Raw genomic sequence first — 17,002 nt, forward strand, 5'->3', positions numbered from 1 at the left:
ATCCAGAAAAATTCTTGCTTACACTGTTCCAAGTTCAATCTGACTACATCTTTCTAAATCTTTGACTGTCCTGGTTCATTTAAGAACAAAAATGACCATCAGTTTTTGATAGATGAATTAGGTTGCAGAGACTGGGATGTTTCCACTGGAGTGTAGAAGTGTGAGGGGGTGACTTGATTGAAATATAGAAGACCCTAGAAGGTCTTGACAAGGTGGATGTGGAAAGCATGTTTCCGCTTGTGAGTGAGCCTGGAACTGAGGGCAGCAAAATAAGGGGTTTCCATTTTATAGAGCAAGAATGTCTTTTCACTGAGGGTTGTCTAATTTGGGAACACTTTGCTTCAGAAGGCAGCTGGGGGCGGGGGGTGGTCAATGAATATTTTTAAGGTGGAGGTATAGATTCTTTTTGGCAAAGGAATCAAAGATTATCGGAGTAGATGGAAATGTGAAATTCAAAACACAAACAGAGCAACAATGATTTTAATGAATGGCGGAGCAGTTCAAGAAACCTACTTCTGCACCTATTTTGAATGTTCATGGACATGTGCACAGAGCTTTTGACTAACTTGAAAGTATCTTGGTTAAAATAAGTTCTTTCATGAGTTAACTTGCCGCTAGTGGTCAAAGGCTGTTCACTTATGCTTATTTCAGTCATCTGGGTTACAATGACATCATGAAAGTTAAAATGTGTCATCGTGGACTCAAAGCCCTTGGTAAAGTCTGTTACCTGTCTTATGCAATGGGTGGTCAAAGGCAATGCCAACAGTTTTGATATTTGATAGTGCACTGACCACAATTTAACTGTTAGCAGCAAAGAGAGGTCAAAATATATGACAGGTAAATAAACGGAGAAACATTCACAGCAAAAAAGGTGGCTTATTTTAAATGCTTTCCAGTACAAGTGTAGATATTGTTGGTTTATGTTAAGCCTAAATTGTTCGGCAGGATGCTGCTTTCTCTTGACCAACATTTTTGCACCTTTTTGGTGTGAAAAATTACAATAATTCACAGCAATCTTCAGATGTGTAAAACAATTTCTGTCAGCCAACTAAGTCGTAATACACCCCCTTCACAACACTCTTTTTATCTCCAAGATGGAGGATGGAACAAAGAAACTGAAAATACAAAATAAGTAAATCTAAAATTTAAACATTTAAAAAAATAATAGATTGTTAGGAAGAAAAAAATAGGGAAGATGAGGGAACAAACGTGACAAAGAAAACATTAGGGCAGGAGAAAGAAGTTTCAGTTCAAACTGTGTTTACTTTAGGCATGTAGCGTTGATATTAAAATCATGAAGATACCAGTTGTGACCAAAAGGCAGCTTTAGCATATTTCAAATAATAAGGTTTTATTTTTGCAAGAACAGTTTGCATTTGTAAATTTTGTTTACTGCAAGAAAGAGGGATTCATTGGAGAAGGAACATATATGGGGATCCATCACTGCAGTACATGAACAGAAAGCGTCCCAACCTTCAGGGTTGTACAGTGAACAGCATGAGAGTTAAAGCTTTCTCATGGCATAAAACTTATTCCAAGTATTAAAACACCCAAATATTACATGTATCAAACATTTTAACAAAGTGCAACCAAAAAGAATCAGTAATATTTTAGCAAATAGCTGTGGAGTTGATGAACTTATCAGTAATTCAGCCTACCTGAGGCTCTTCAGAAAATTGCCCCTAATGTTTTAATAATCAATTAACACATCTGGTACTAAGAAGCCAGTACTAAAAGAATGCAACCTGTTGAAACTGTAAAAATAGCCATAGGCCATTAGGGTATTTATCTGATTTTTTTTAAAAATTGGGAGGAGAGGAAATAACACCACATTAGAGAGAATGAAGAGAGAAGATAAAAGTGAAAATGCATTAGGCAGATTTGTATACGATTCACTAGCCTTTATGAATGCCAAACCACTAAAACTTAAATTATTATAATGTACTATTACGATAGATATTCTAAATGCTATGGAGAACTTCTGAGACCATTAAACCAGGAGTGACTGGACAATAAGAACATTTACGTAACATTGCTAACTGCAATTTTTTTAGAGGTTTATATTGATTTTAGAGGTCAGGAGTAACGAATCCCACAAATTGATGCTTAATATGTGCTAATTAAAATTAGCCATAATATTATCTCACAGGAACAGTACTCAACAAGTAGCATCCAACAAATACTATCAAATATCTACACCAATCAAAATACAAAGCTCTGTGTAAACGCCACACATTACTTTTGCATAATTTGAAAAAGGTTCAACAAATGAGAAAAACTAATTAAGTAATTCTGAATACTAATTAAGTAATGACGGGAAAAAACTATTAGAATTTAGAAATGTAACCCTAAAGTGGCCAATCCAACCAACACCGCAACATTCTGAACACATGGTGGCGCTTCTGCATCAAATCTGGAGTCACCAAGATCAAATTATAACAGAAACATTCATTTGCATTCCTCTCTGCTGCTGTAATAACAATAACTAGGAAAATACTGGAAAATTTCTCCTCCCCCATTAATAATTCTTGTCTCAAAAACAGTCAACACTCTAGAATTACCATTAAGTTGCTGATGCTACAGCTTAACACTACCTGAACTTAATGACTCAGAAATAATCTGCTTTTTCTTGCAACTGAGACCAGGATTCAGATGACATGCAGAGAGCTGTCCCACATCCCCATGCCCATTTCAGCTTGCTGAAATGATTAGAAAATCAGAATGATTCAGTAAGAACACAAGTATTTTGCCACACAAAACAAAATAGCAACTAAAATATATTGATCTTGAATTAGTGCATGAACTACAATTGTAGCTAATGTTTACACACTAAAAAGCCAGCAAAATGCTGCCACTGGATATTGTTGTTTTTGCAACACACATCAAATAGAGAACTTTAAATACTTCATAATACTGGACAATTATAGAATTCGACCCATTGAGTCTGCATCGACAACAATCCCACCCATGCCCTTATCCCCATACACTTACCCTAGCTAGATCCCCTGACACTAAGGGGCAATTTAGCACAGCCAATCTGCTTAACCTGCACATCTTTGGACTGTAAAGTTTCTGTGTAAGGTAGGAAATGAGAATTTCTAGATATTTTAAATACATAATTAAAAACTGTATATTTCTCAATCTGCCCAATATTTATAGGACAAGATTTTCCAGTCCCTGCGCAGCATGTTTTCCAGCCTTGGAGGCAGTTCCAACTTGCCAAGCAGGATCTTCCACTCCAACCGATACCTATGGTGCTTTGCGTGGCTCACCTGTGCTGTCACCAGGTATTGTCCTTGGCGGGACTGGAAGATCCTGTCAGCAGGAAGTTCCACAAAATCTCTCTTATAGTTTTCCTTCCAGTCATAGCAGTTTGCCTCAAGATATTTCCCTTAAGAAGGGCCTAGATTAAGACTATGAAGCTGAAGATTAGATTTTAGGAGAATGAGCCAACCAGACAAAAGCAAGAGGATACATGATTCTTGCAACTTCTGAAACAGCAGCTTGTAAAAGCACGCAGTTAAAGATCTGCCAGGAACTTGCAATGGGCATTGTTCTGAAAAGTTGCATTCGCAGAAATTAACTGGGGGGAGGGGGGGCGTGGAGAGAAAGAGGAGGGAAATCCCTTCATCAAGACTGTTGAAAACAAATATTAGTACATTTATTGCAGATCTGCCTGTTTTGATTCTGACAATAACAAAGCCTATTTAAGCAGCAAGAATTGTGCTACATCAAATCTTTGACATCAACTGCCTTGGAAAGAGAACAAGTCAAAGGGGCTTTGAACAAATTTTTTTGGACACTTGTCTTCTCCATTTTCTATGCCGAATTCCATTCTTCACCTCTCTAGCTTTCTTATTTGGATATAGTTCCTTAGGCATTTGCCAATATTTAATATATCCCATTATAACTTTAAGAATAAATTATTTCAATATTGTAACTTCTTTAAAACTTGAGCCTCAATCTAGTATTCTAAGCAGGGTATTCAATTCAGGGGTCATCACAGCCAGGCTCTATCAAAAGCAAAATACCGTAGATGCTGGAAATCTGGAATAAAAACAGAAGAGACTGGAAATACTCAGTAGGGCAGGCAGCATTGTGGAGAGAGGAACAGATCTTTGGTCAACATGAAACGTTAATCCTATTACTCCCCCCCACAAGTGCTGCAAGATCTATTGAGTATTTCCATCATTTTCTGCTGATTTTAAATCCCTATTCAATTGGCATTCACACAAGCTTATCATCAACTAAGACTGCAGAAAATCAGGCTGAATCTTCTCTTCCGATCAAAGAAAGCCGAGGACTATTGTCCCATTGTTTCACTAAGGACAAAGATAGAACTGAATTTACTACAACTGAGACTAACGAGGCTGTCAGATTTTCCTGAAAAACTTTTTTTTTTTAAAAAAAAGGCAGCCACCAAATCATGATAATCTTAATCACCTCAAGAGAAATATTTGACAATGTTGGGTTATGGGTACAATGTGTGAGGTAGATAAGACATGATGTACTGAACGGTAGAGCTGACTTGTAGGGCATATTGCCTATTCCTGCTGCTCTTTCTTCCATTCTCATCTGAAACATACTAATCCTGGAAAGAAGGGACAAGACTATCTTCTGTAAGGAAACGTTCTATTATAAAACTATTAGAAACCACTGATAGTTTAATTAGGTCTTTTTCTTGAAAAGTTACAAATATCATGAATAGAGTTTTATACTTGTTTTGAGAATGCGAGCATTTTGCAGTCAAATGTACTAACTGAGCTTTCATGCACAAAACATGCATTCAAAAGATAGTCAACAAAATTCCTCCAATGTAGTAACCTGTTCTAGCTGCTGTGCAGAAGTTTTTCCCTTTACCTGACCTTGTGAGACCACTCTCAATGCAACTGGGATTGCTCTCCGAGGCAATTAGCAAGAACGTGAACATTTAAGCCTATAACCTATATTCATTTGACTCAGTTGACATTTATGCTGGGCCATAAGGTTGAGAGTTTGAGGCCTGTACTGGGAGAACTGAGAGTATGTTGTAATGTTGAAGAAAGATACATTAAAATTCAGTCTTCTGTTCTGGTGCTCAAGATGGACAAAAAAGATCTTAGTAATGTTCTAATAAAAGCAGCGAGCTCCAAGTGGGGTGACCAACATTCCATCATCAACTAGTTCAACTTTAAATAAGTTAGGATTACTGTTGCAGAACAACAGCTGAATTTGTTTAAGTTGCTGCACTTCAAAAAGGTCGAATGCTTCAAAACATTTTGAAGTAATAACGCAAATACAGTCACGACAAATGAATCAGACGTATGAACAAAATTAAACAGACCAGGATAAATTCTGTGAAACTTGACTTCTATCATTATTTCACAAGGTTCAGTCATCAATACCTTCTTAACATGGCCCATCCTCTTTTCTTCTAATCTTAATAACATACTAAAATGTGGCTGGCCGACGTAAACATAACAGGTGTTCAAACAGTTCTTTGTCTAAGAGCAGCAGTCTGTTCTGCAAAGGCCAGATAGTTCAATTCATTACCATACAGCTGACAGTCTGCAGTTGGGTGGGTGAATCGCAGCACTGATGACATTTGTCTACATTTCAGTTGCAAAAAGAATTTTCAAAATAAAAGCCCAGTGCCAGCAAAATTCACACACGCCCTCAAAGAACAAAATACACCCATCTACAAGTTACATGCCACTTACTTTTCTGTATGCATATTAGGTAGCATGTATACATCTTAGTTTGGCGTGCTTATTAACGTAGTCCTTAAACTTTCTCACCCAATTTCTTTCCTGAAGTCATTTGCTTTTTATGAATTTGTGGGTTAGTTCCAGTTTGTGGAACCCAACCTAGGCATTTATGCAATCCCAAAAACCTTTCTCAAGCAATTATGCTTTTTAAACAGATGCATAATTTTATACAGTTTCTTGATAACATTTTAACAGCTGGAGATTCTTTACAAATTAATTTATTTGTTGACTAGCTTTGCATGCTCTTTAAACTGTGTGTTGACCTCTTCATCACAAGCAAAATAATTTGCTGCTGTATTCAAATCAGTCAATCAGTGCCAACCCATTCTCATGTTTAATATTGGCGATAATTATTCTATCATGGCTTGTCTACTCCCATCACTATAACTAAAAATAATAGTTATTCAATAGGAAAGGGAGGGAGGCAGCGACATTGTTTGGACTCTCTCATTAAGAGATGCATCAATTGAGCTTCATTTTCAATCCTCTTGCATCCTTCCTTAAGGAAGTATCTTGCTATTACAGTACTTGGATTCTACCCTGGATAAAGTTGGGAATTTTCAAATCCATGACACTGACTAAACGGGACCATTAAAGGCATTGGTGAGTTTGTAAGTACCCCCCTGCCCCACACACAAACACATACACCCAGGACAAAGATTCAAAATAGAAACCATTGAGCGGCTGAGCATGAAAGAGAGAGAATTTTACACATTGCAAAACTCAGACCACTGTACCTACTCAGCCAAGGCATCAAGCTCACACCTGGATGAAACTCAGTGAACAGTGCTGCCCTCACAAACCTCTTCTCACCAACCTCCATTGGCTCTCCCACCTCTAAATGCAATGAATTGTTCATTCTTCTCTTTGCTTATAGCCTCTCTCATGGCCTGGCAGTCATCCTTACCTATGCTGCTTCCTCCAAACCCACATATGCTAGGTGTCCTCTGCTCTCCTTGGTAACCTCCCACCCACTGCTTTATCATCGGTATTTTTCAGGTACTTTGCATGCAACACTCTAGAATTGGTCCAGAATCATCTTTGTATTACTACCCATTTCTCTCTTTGATGGTCTTTGGTCATTCAAAAATATTTGCGTTAGCTTGATTGGCTATGCCAAATTGAGTAAGAAGTCTCACAACACCAGGTTAAAGTCCAACCAGTTTATTTGATAGTAAATAAACTGTGGGTTTACTATCAAATAAACTGGTTGGACTTTAACCTGGTGTTGTGAGACTTCTTACTGTGTTTACCCAAATCCAACGCTGGCATCTCCACATCATACTAAATTGACCCTAGTGTTAGGGGAATTAGCAGGGTAAATGTGTGGGGTTATGGGAATAGGGCCTGGGTGGGATTGCAATAGGTACAGCCTCAATGGGTCGAATGTGCTCCTTCTGTAATTCCCTTAATCTATCTCTCTGCTTTAAGCTCCAACGTGGTTTGAAATTTTTACATCACAGGCACTATATACATTCAAGCAGCAGTCATTTACTAATGGAAAACTTGTTATGGATATTTTTCAAAACACAGAAGTAGCTTTTCTTCATGCTACATAGTATTTTACATACTAGAAAATTCCCACGGAAAATCTATGTACACAGCTTTGCCCACAAAGATATTTTACAATCAATGGGTCCAGATACCAGAACACAGAACAAAAGAGGAAAGAAAAATCTAACTTTGTAAAGTTTGCCAATTAAAATGTTTTTTTTTAAGTCTTTCATGTTTTAGACCAAATGTAGAAATACAAAACAGAATGCTGGCATCCTGCCAGATATGATTCTCAGGGATCTAAACTCTTTGATGTTTATTGCCATGGCTGCTGAACGGGTATAAATTGTTGCTAAATGTGGGAATGTCCTGGAATCAGTTCAAACTGAAATAAAGCCTTTGCAGCAATGAATCCAACTTCACTGGATCTGAGTCTACACTGCTGTCTGAAGCAATGGCGGGGGCAATGATGGGGGGGCAGCAGGGAAGCAAGTCGGAGGGGGGCGGGGCAAAGGGGAGAGGCAGCAACAGGGGAGCGGGGAAGAGATGACCAGAGAGTTGGGGAGAGGGTCAATATAAGTAAAAGATGATGAGGGCACAAGTCAAACAGGGACAGGACTGCAGTGGTGGGTGGGTGGGCAGGCAGGCGAGGGATGGTAGGTAGGAAGACAAGAGTGAGGGCACATGCAGAAATAGGGAGAACAAGGCCGGCCTAGGAAGTGCTGTAGGGCTAAACAGGGTGCACTGTCGGAGTGAGAGCGTGCATATACATTGTGGAGGAGGGTGTGCATGCAAAGGCAGTGAGGAAAGAGAAAGCATGAGAGGAGGAAGAGTATGGGGCAATGCTCTCCATGCAGTGAAGAGTTCCAATAGGATCCAGCAAAGATGGCTGGCAGCAAAAGGCGCAGATAATATAAATAGATCAGGAGATAACATGCTGGTAGCTGCCATGTATTTTGTTGTTATATTCCCCATATCTCCCCTTATTGAAACCACCTCCTCCCTCACAATGCAAGGAGGAATGCTTCAGAATGGGGATAATTCCAGTACTCAGAGCCACTTTCTAATGTGCTTAAGTATAAATGCAGTATAATTTGCACAACATCCAGTTTTATTTTGCAGTATGTAACACTTGAGGCCTGTTGCAATCATGACTAAATGTGTTGAACGTGTGTCTCTTTATTTCTACTCAAACAACAGCTCTGGAAACCCTACATTGGCAGCTTAATTTAAATTCCTGGAGCATATCGCTTTCAAGCTGTGCAGCTTTTCCATGAAAATTCTCTCATATATCAATGGCTCCCACATTTTGAAGACAAGATGGATTTGATTAATTGATTCTATCTGGGGACTAATCTATAAATTGTTTGCTTCAATGGATATTTCCACTACAGCTGTTCTCAAATCCCTTTCATTAAAAAGCTCAATTTCACAACCACAAATTAAACATTGCATTCCATCAGTTCTTGTCCCTGTTCATGTACTCTTGGCTAATTCACTTTTTCAAGTAAATTTCCAAGCTTCTGCAATGCATATCATCTTTGCCTGGTTTACCCATTCGCGCTATAAAATTTGACGGACAACATTTGTGCCAGTAGTTACACATCTGGAAAAAATGTAAGCATAAACCAAAATTCTCTGTGAAAAGTCTGTTTTCTCCATAATGATTGGATTCCACAAAGCAGCAACCTCAACTTTTTTGGACAGGGGAGAGAAGGCATTTGTATCTCAAAAAGAAAACAAGTTGCAGGTGCAGTTTGTCATTGGCTTTCTTTCCATCAAGGCAAAAACCTTGCGCAGACATTTTTTTTCCTGCAAATAACAATCAAGGAACATGACTTTCTCCAACAACTTCAGGTTTAATCTTGCTCGGGTACAGGTTCTGTTTTGGAGAAAGAATGGCAGATATTTGACATTATGACTACCTACAGTCATCTTAATCATTACAATTGCAACAACATTACAAGCCACCCAAAACTTTGAATAAACCTGACCATCCACAAATCTGGATTCCTCAATATATTTTGACCTAAACCATGTTCCAACAACATCCACAGCAGTCTATATGGCTTTAAAAAGGTAATATCCAGTGCTGCAGTTAGTGCTGACATCAATGGAAAAGGAACAGTAAAGAGATTGTAAATAAAAATACCCTACGTACCTGTCATTAAAGTTTTAGATTAAAATGCTTTGTAAAGTTCTTTGTGCAGATAGAATGTCATCTGACACTTGCATCTAGTGTTACTGTACTGTTACTGGCTGAATAAAGCTGCTTCCAGGTCATAAAGGCTGTTGAGACAGGAGTAGTCAGTAAAACATAAAAGTGCAAGGATCACTGATTAGTACATTCAAAATACATATTAACTATATAATGTATAAATGTAATTTTAGCTTTCTGAAGGACTTACTACAGAGGATGGATATTACCTTTTCAAATGCTCAACTTCGTCAATGACAAATATGACAGAATTCTCTTTACTCCGATACTATTTGTAATATTAGTGCAAATCTGCTTACATTTCTGTTTTAGATAGCCATTGTCTTAACCGAAGAGGCAACATCCGATAAAATAGCAATAGAGGTCAGTGACAACTGGCGCATTCATAACTCTAACTTCATTTATGCAGAGAAACAAGAGACACACAAAATGGACTGATTCAACTGCCGCATCTTAACCCAACTGCAACATATACAGTTAAGACAATTATTGCAACAAGTACAACTCCTTCATCTGCAGTGACATCTCATTACGTAGTCCAGCATTTTGAAATCGCAAACGTGCTAAAGAAAAGCAGAATTAAGAGGCCATTTTTCAAGGAATAACTTCTACATAATGTTCTTGGCAATAAACCACACATTATTTCTCAGTAAACCTGGCAATCAGCAATCCTGGGAAAATAATATGCAGAAAACTAGATGTGGAAGCAGAACATACGATTTTTACTGAATATCTAACACGTACGTCCTGCAATGTTTTACAGCAGTCAATTAGTCTCAAGGTTCAACCGACTTAAAAACTCAAATTCTATTTTTGTTATTCCAGCAATAGTAATATTTCTTTCAATTTAGATTGAGCGCAATTTTGAAACAGGCGTGGACAAAATTTTTAACTGAAAGTCAAGATAAAAATAAAACTACTTCAGGATGAATTTCAATTGCGCCATATTAACAAATTTTCATTATCAATAGCATTCAAAATAAACACATTACATGGCTCTTGGTAATAATTAAACTAGGCTGAGCCAGCAATCTGAGGTTCAATTAAAACTGTTTCAACTTTGAAGCTTTAACATGGTATTTCACAGATGCACAAAGCTTATTTCCTGTAAATGTAGACAGTTTTATTTGGACGAAACCCAAAGCTTCAATGGAAAACCAGCTATAAATCAGGGTTTTAACAGGAAGAGGTGAAGGGAAAAAAATCAGAAGTGCAGGATCTGAATATTTTAGATTGGTGTTAACCTTTTTGCTGAACTAGGATATGCTGTATACAAATCAAACTGTTGCTCATTGCATGAAAGTGTACTTCACAGAAAGGTGATTCCAAGCAAATTATTGCAATACATTAGTTGTAAGAGATATGTTTTATATCATGTTGTTGTGAGGGCTTAAGGATTTCCTGGGAACTGACAAGAGCACTGAAATCAAATCACAGCCTATCTATGCACTATTTAGACATCTTAACTCTTAACAGTGGTGGGTTCTGAACACACTCAAACCAGCTACATAGTGTAAGTACTTCAACATGCTAGATCATGCCACACCCCAATTTGCCAATAAAACACACAATATTGTAAAACAAACTCCAATATCTGCAATCGCTCCAAAAATAACAACCAAAAGTGAACCTGATTTCACAGATTTGAAACTACACTACCTCCATATACTCATTACTGTTATCTACAACTACAATGTAGCCAAAATTGAAGGCTTACCACTTCACATGCAGAAATTGAAGTTTTTTTTTTAAACTAAAATCAATCATGAACACATTTGAAAATAATAGTGTAGCGAGAAAATGTGTGCAACAGTAGTGTGTTAAACATAATGACAAGCACAATATACAAGGTCAGCAATAATAGTGTGGCATTCATTTGCTGCACTAAATTTGAAGAGAAAGCAAACTGATTTCTTTCTATACTTAAAAAATATTCATGTGGCATTCTGGTAAAACACTGCTACAAAAGTGAAATTCTGTATTAACCACTGAGAATAAATTATTTCCATGAAGACTGCTGACAACTTCTCCCTTTTGTAATATATAAATTTTAAGAAGTTACCATTGACGTTTGTCTACTGGATGCTACCAGCGCAGGGGCTCCATAGTTGGAATTCAGTCCTCCAATTGGCCCATTTTGTGATGGTCCCAGTAAACTGTGCATGTCACCATGGCCACCAGACATGCTTGTTGAAGGCCCAACAGCGTGGTTTCTGAGAACGTGGATGGCATCATCTAATCGGTCTAGACGATCCTCCATTCGAGTTTGCTGTTAAGAAACAACAGGCTGAATGAAGACATTTGCTTTGGCAACACTTCTGATAAGGTAAACTCACAGCTGGCCAGTTAATGTATAAAGCATGTCATGGATAAGAAAGGAAAGAAATTGCAACAAAAACAAATGGCCTCAACAGCAGCTATAGGCATCTGGAATATGTTTCAAATTATAAACCGGATATCTGGGGAAAGGGAATTTAAAAAACAATTCACATTAAAGGGGACCACTTATTATGAGCAGGGCAATTTGAAAGTTTGTGATTTTCTCAGCATAATGAAGCAAATCATTAAGATGGTTATTTGTTGGACATAGAACTTTATTTGGATATGGTATCAAAATGATTGTGATACTGGACTGGTAACCCAGATGCCTGGATTAATGCTCCAGAAAGACAAGTTCAAGTCCAACCACGGCAGCTGGGGAATTTAACGTCAGTTAATTAAATAAACCTGAAATAAAATGCTAATATCAGTAATGGTGGCCATGAAACCATCAGATTGTTGTTCAAAATCACGGTTCACTAATACCCCGTAGGGCTGAAAATCTGCTGTCCTTACCCAGTCTGGCTTACATGCAAATCCAGACCCATAGCAATGCAGTTGACTGTTAACTGCCCAGTGCAAACCACTCAGTCGTTCCAGACTGTTACAAAAAACAAGTGTAGTGTCAGGAGGACCATTTGACATTGGCTTAGGCACCAGATTCAGACAGGACAAAGGCACACCCAGCCCAACCAACACTGCAAAGTCATCTTGATAAACATCTGGGGACTGTGCCACCATTGGGAGAAAGACTAACCAAGCAATTGTCTGACATAGTCATACTCTCAAAATCTTATGTTTCAGCCAATGTCCCAAACTCCTCCATCACCATCCTTGCCAGTGGAGCAAAAGAGATGCATTAAAGTAGGTGGCACAGTATTATACATTCAGAAGGAAGTGGCCCTCAACAATGGCTCTGGGCATGATGCAAGTTCTCCTGATTATCACTTTCCTCAGCTGGTGAATGAGTGCTCCCTCATGTTCAGCAATACTTCTGGAGGAAGCAAGGACACAGAATGCACTCTGGATGGGAGGTTTCCATGCCCATCAAAAAGTGACTTGAGAACATCACGACTGACAGAGCTGGCTGAATCCTGAAGGATGCAGCTGCCAGAATGGGCATGTGACTGGTGGTAAGGACACCAACACAAAGGAGAAAAAAAATACATAACCAAGTCCTCACCATCTATTTGTGAAAGGTGCATCTCTCTATGATTAGTAGCCACAGCACAGTCATTATGGAAACAGTCTCATATTCATCCTGAGGACACTTGCCACCATGCTGTGTGGCACCTTGCTAAATAGAGTAGATTCAGACAGATCAAGAAGCTCAAAACTTGGCACCAATCAAGTGCTGTAGATCATCGGCAGCAGTACTGAATGTCACCATAACCTGTAACAACATGCCCCCAAACGTGCTATTACCATCAAGTCAGGGAATCAACCAATGAGGATAAAAACGGGCCTGCCATGAGCACACTTAACAATGAGGCATCAACCTCATAACTCTACAGCACAGATTACATGCAAATTAAACAGCAGAGGCAAAAATGAACAACCCCACAGCAGAGCCATCTCCTCCAATCCTGCCATATCTATCAATGCTCGTAGTGGACAAATAAACAAATGCAAGGAGGCTTCATGAACATTCCTATCCTCCAATGATGGTGAGCCCAGCATATTACTACAAAATGTAAACATTTGTAACCATTTTCCTGCTGAAGGACAGAATGTATGATACATTTTGGCCTCCTGAGGCCTGCATTATCACAGAAACAAATCTTCAGCCAATTAAGCTCACAGCACACATTAAGAAACAGCTGAGAGCACTAGATACTGCAAAAACTATGGGCCTTGATAACATCCCATGTGCAGTACTGAAGACCTGTGCTCCAAAATAGCTGAGTCAATCACCATGCTGTTTCAGTATAGCTACTGCATTGTCCAACTTGTTAGGTAAATACAATGACTCAGCGATATCCTGCTCACCTAAAGCAGGATATATCCAATCTGATCATTTTCTATCCCAGTGTACTCTCAGTTATTAGCAAAGTAATAGAAAGGGTCATCGCTGGTGCTATCAAGCAGCAGATACCAACACACACCTTGGGTTCTGCCAGGGCCACCCAGCTCCAGACCTCAATATTTCACAGTCCAAACATGGATAGTTGAATTTCAGAGGTGTGATGAGACTGACAGTCCTTGAGATCACAGCAGTATTTGATGGAGTGTTAAATCAAGGAGTCTTAGTAAAACTGAAGCAACTGGGGAATAAGGAGGAAAGTTTTCTCTTGGTTAGATTCATACCGAGCTCCAAGGTTATGATTTTTGGAGGTCAATTATCTCTGCCCAGGACTTTTCTGCAGCAGTTCCTCAGGGCAATATTCTTTGCCTAGCCACCCTCAGCCATTTAGTCAATGTCCCTCCTTCCATTTGAAGGTCACATGTGGGGATGTTCACTGATGATTGCACAGTGTTCAGTACCATTTGCAACTCCTCAGATAATGAAGCAGCCCATGCCTGCATGGAGCAAGACTTAGACAACAAGCAGGTTTGGCTAAGTGACGAGTAACATTCATGCCACATAAGTGGTACATCTTCAATAAGCAAGAATGTAACACGACTACATTCTACAGATTTACCATCACTGAATCCCTGACTACCAACATTCTGAGGGTCACCATTAATCAGAAACTTAACTGGACCAGCCACACACATGTTTTGACAACAAGAGCAAGTTGAAAACTGGGTAGTCTGTGGCAAATGACTCACATCCTGACTCCCAAAAGCTTTTCCACCACCTACAAGGCACAAGTAATGAGAGTGGTGTTCATTTTCTTGAATGAACAGTTTCAAGATGCTCAACACCATCCAGGACAAAGTAAACCATTTGAGTGGCACTCCAGCAGCCACCATAAACATTCACTCTCTCTAACACAAGGACACCAGTGTCTGTCATGATGCACTGCAGAAATATATGACTGTACTGACAGCACTTCCCAACCAGTGGCCTCCACCATCCAGAAGGACAGGATAGCACACATGAAAAATCAGCTCTAAATTCTCTTCCAAAACATACACTATCCTGACTTGGAAACATATCCCCATTTCTTTATCGTCAGAGTCAAAATCCTGAACTCCCCACAGATCAACAACGTGCGAGGGCCTTCACCACACTGACTGTAGCAGTTCAAGAAGATGACTCACCATCACCTTCTCAAGGGAAATTAGGGACAGGCAAAAGATGCCAGCCTTGCCAGCAATGCACACATCCCGTGAATGAATAAGGAACAAATCAAAAATGATTAAAAGAGAAGAGAATGTGGATTTAAAAACACTGCTTGGTACATTGCTGTATTTCATGCAGGTGGTCTACAGGTCTAGAACAGTAAACCATGGATGGAAATGCACTTTTCGAAAGAGAAGTAGTACCTCACAGACATCCTTTAAGAAAGACATTGCATCTTGCAAATGCTCATGGAGTTGCTGTTCAACCCGGTTTTTCTGGTAAAGCCAAGACATAAGAAGCAAAAAGCATTAATATAAACACTTAAAAGCTATGCAAATCCAACAGGCTAAGTGAATTCATACTAAAGTAAAACGTTACTGAATTTCGAGATTGGATGAGAAATTTAGTCAGCAACAATGATCACACAAACATCTCAAAATATAAAGTAAACTGATGAATAAAATCTGTCGAGATTTTTCCCTCTCCTGTACCATATAATACTTTCCTGTTCAGATCGAACAATCTGATCTCTCAACTTCAATAACACCTCTTTATAACTAGCACTTTGTAAGAACTTACTCGCCAATATAATTTGCTGCACCAACATGGAAAAGGCCTTTATCCTTATAACACCACAATACCTGAACAAAGATGAGTATTCATATGAAGAATTGTGTTTGTAAACCCCTCTGTTCACTGATTCATCCAAATATCGAACTGCATAATCAATGAATATTTGCTGACATCCATAAAGGCAATCACCTAGGTATGTCTTTAAAATGATCATGTCAATCAGTCATTGAGTAGGTGAGCTTCATTAAGTTCACTGTACATAAAACTGTGACCTGGAATGCATCAGAATGCAATAAAGGAGAAAAATTGGTACAAATTCCCCAAGTTGCATCATGACAGAACTGAGTAGTAGGCTGGAAAGGAGCTTTGAACAATAAACAAAGTTGGATAATATTACGCTCTTAACTTTCGACAACCTTCCATCAGAATTGCTCGGATTAAAGATCATCATTTTAAAACATTGATTTGTTTCTCCACAGATGTTGCCTGACCTGCTGAGCACTTTATTTTTTTCCCCTTTTCAAGTATTTGCAGCATTTTTCTTTTATTTTTGTGTACATTTCTTCTTGGTTCAATCCTCAAACACAACCCAAGTTATAAAAATAGCAGCTCCCTAAAATTTAATCCAGTTTAAAATGCAACTGTAGTGAAATATTCATTAGTCTTGGGGGCATCGATTGAAATCAATGGTTATACTTGACTAATTATTGCCTGAAAACCACCAAATATTAAGAACTGATACTAACCTTCAGTGTTACTGCAAGACAGCATCATCTGCAACCCTAGCCCTTTCCACAATTGCACACATGACTTGGTTAGTGCCAAGGAAGTTTGTGTGAATCCAAGAAAACTGTAGCATAATCTTCTCAGCTATGTAAAGTCAATTCAGAATATTGCTTGGATGTTGCACTTCTGGCAACTTTCTTGAGGGTACTTTGCATCTAAAGTGCCTTTGATGTCTGAGAAGGAAGAGAGAAGCTAAGCTTCTTAAAGTAGACCTAAACTTGAAAGTGTCACTAGACTCAAAATTATCATGGTTGGATTAATGTACTCAGTTAACCTTTCAGTGAATCAGGTGCTTATGAGGAGATATGTTAAGAACATTCCTTACACTTTCAAAAATTACCCAAGACTGCGGTAAAAGGCAAACTGCACTATTGGCTGTGGTCACACATGAATCCAGTCAAGTCTATCTGCTTGTGATATCCTCTTAGGTCAAAATTGAGGTTCATAGAATAATGAATTTATCAAAAAGGCAAGTCTCTTAATGATTAAAAACCAAAACTGTACCAGAAATGCAAACTTATACTGAGCTTAAAAAACACTGCATTGTCCTGAAACATTTTCCATTTCAAGTACACACCCAATTCTTGTTTGAAATGAGCTACACCCTTTCAAGCAGTGCATGCCAGATCATAATTT

The 17,002-nt window shown here is 38.6% G+C and overlaps 1 protein-coding gene across 9 annotated transcripts in view; it reads right to left on the minus strand.

The window, feature by feature from the left end:
- tcf12 (transcription factor 12) overlaps positions 1 to 17,002 on the minus strand; it is a 260,025-nt gene that overhangs the window by 15,871 nt on the left and 227,152 nt on the right. For 6 of the 9 annotated variants that reach the window (XM_080214465.1, XM_080214469.1, XM_080214464.1 and 3 more), the window contains 2 exons: positions 15,211 to 15,282; positions 11,522 to 11,728 (listed from right to left, as the gene is read on the minus strand). The exons of 1 other annotated variant lie outside the window; for it this stretch is intronic. In XM_080214465.1, coding sequence (XP_080070591.1) covers positions 11,522 to 11,728; positions 15,211 to 15,282 — 279 coding nt within the window. The remainder of the gene's footprint in view (positions 1 to 11,521; positions 11,729 to 15,210; positions 15,283 to 17,002) is intronic. 2 more of the 9 variants (XM_080214467.1, XM_080214472.1) reach the window with 1 other exon arrangement.

The sequence above is a fragment of the Carcharhinus amblyrhynchos genome, chromosome 28 (assembly GCF_965287045.1).
Source record: "Carcharhinus amblyrhynchos chromosome 28, sCarAmb.v2.hapA, whole genome shotgun sequence".
Classification (NCBI taxonomy): Eukaryota; Metazoa; Chordata; class Chondrichthyes; order Carcharhiniformes; family Carcharhinidae; genus Carcharhinus; species Carcharhinus amblyrhynchos.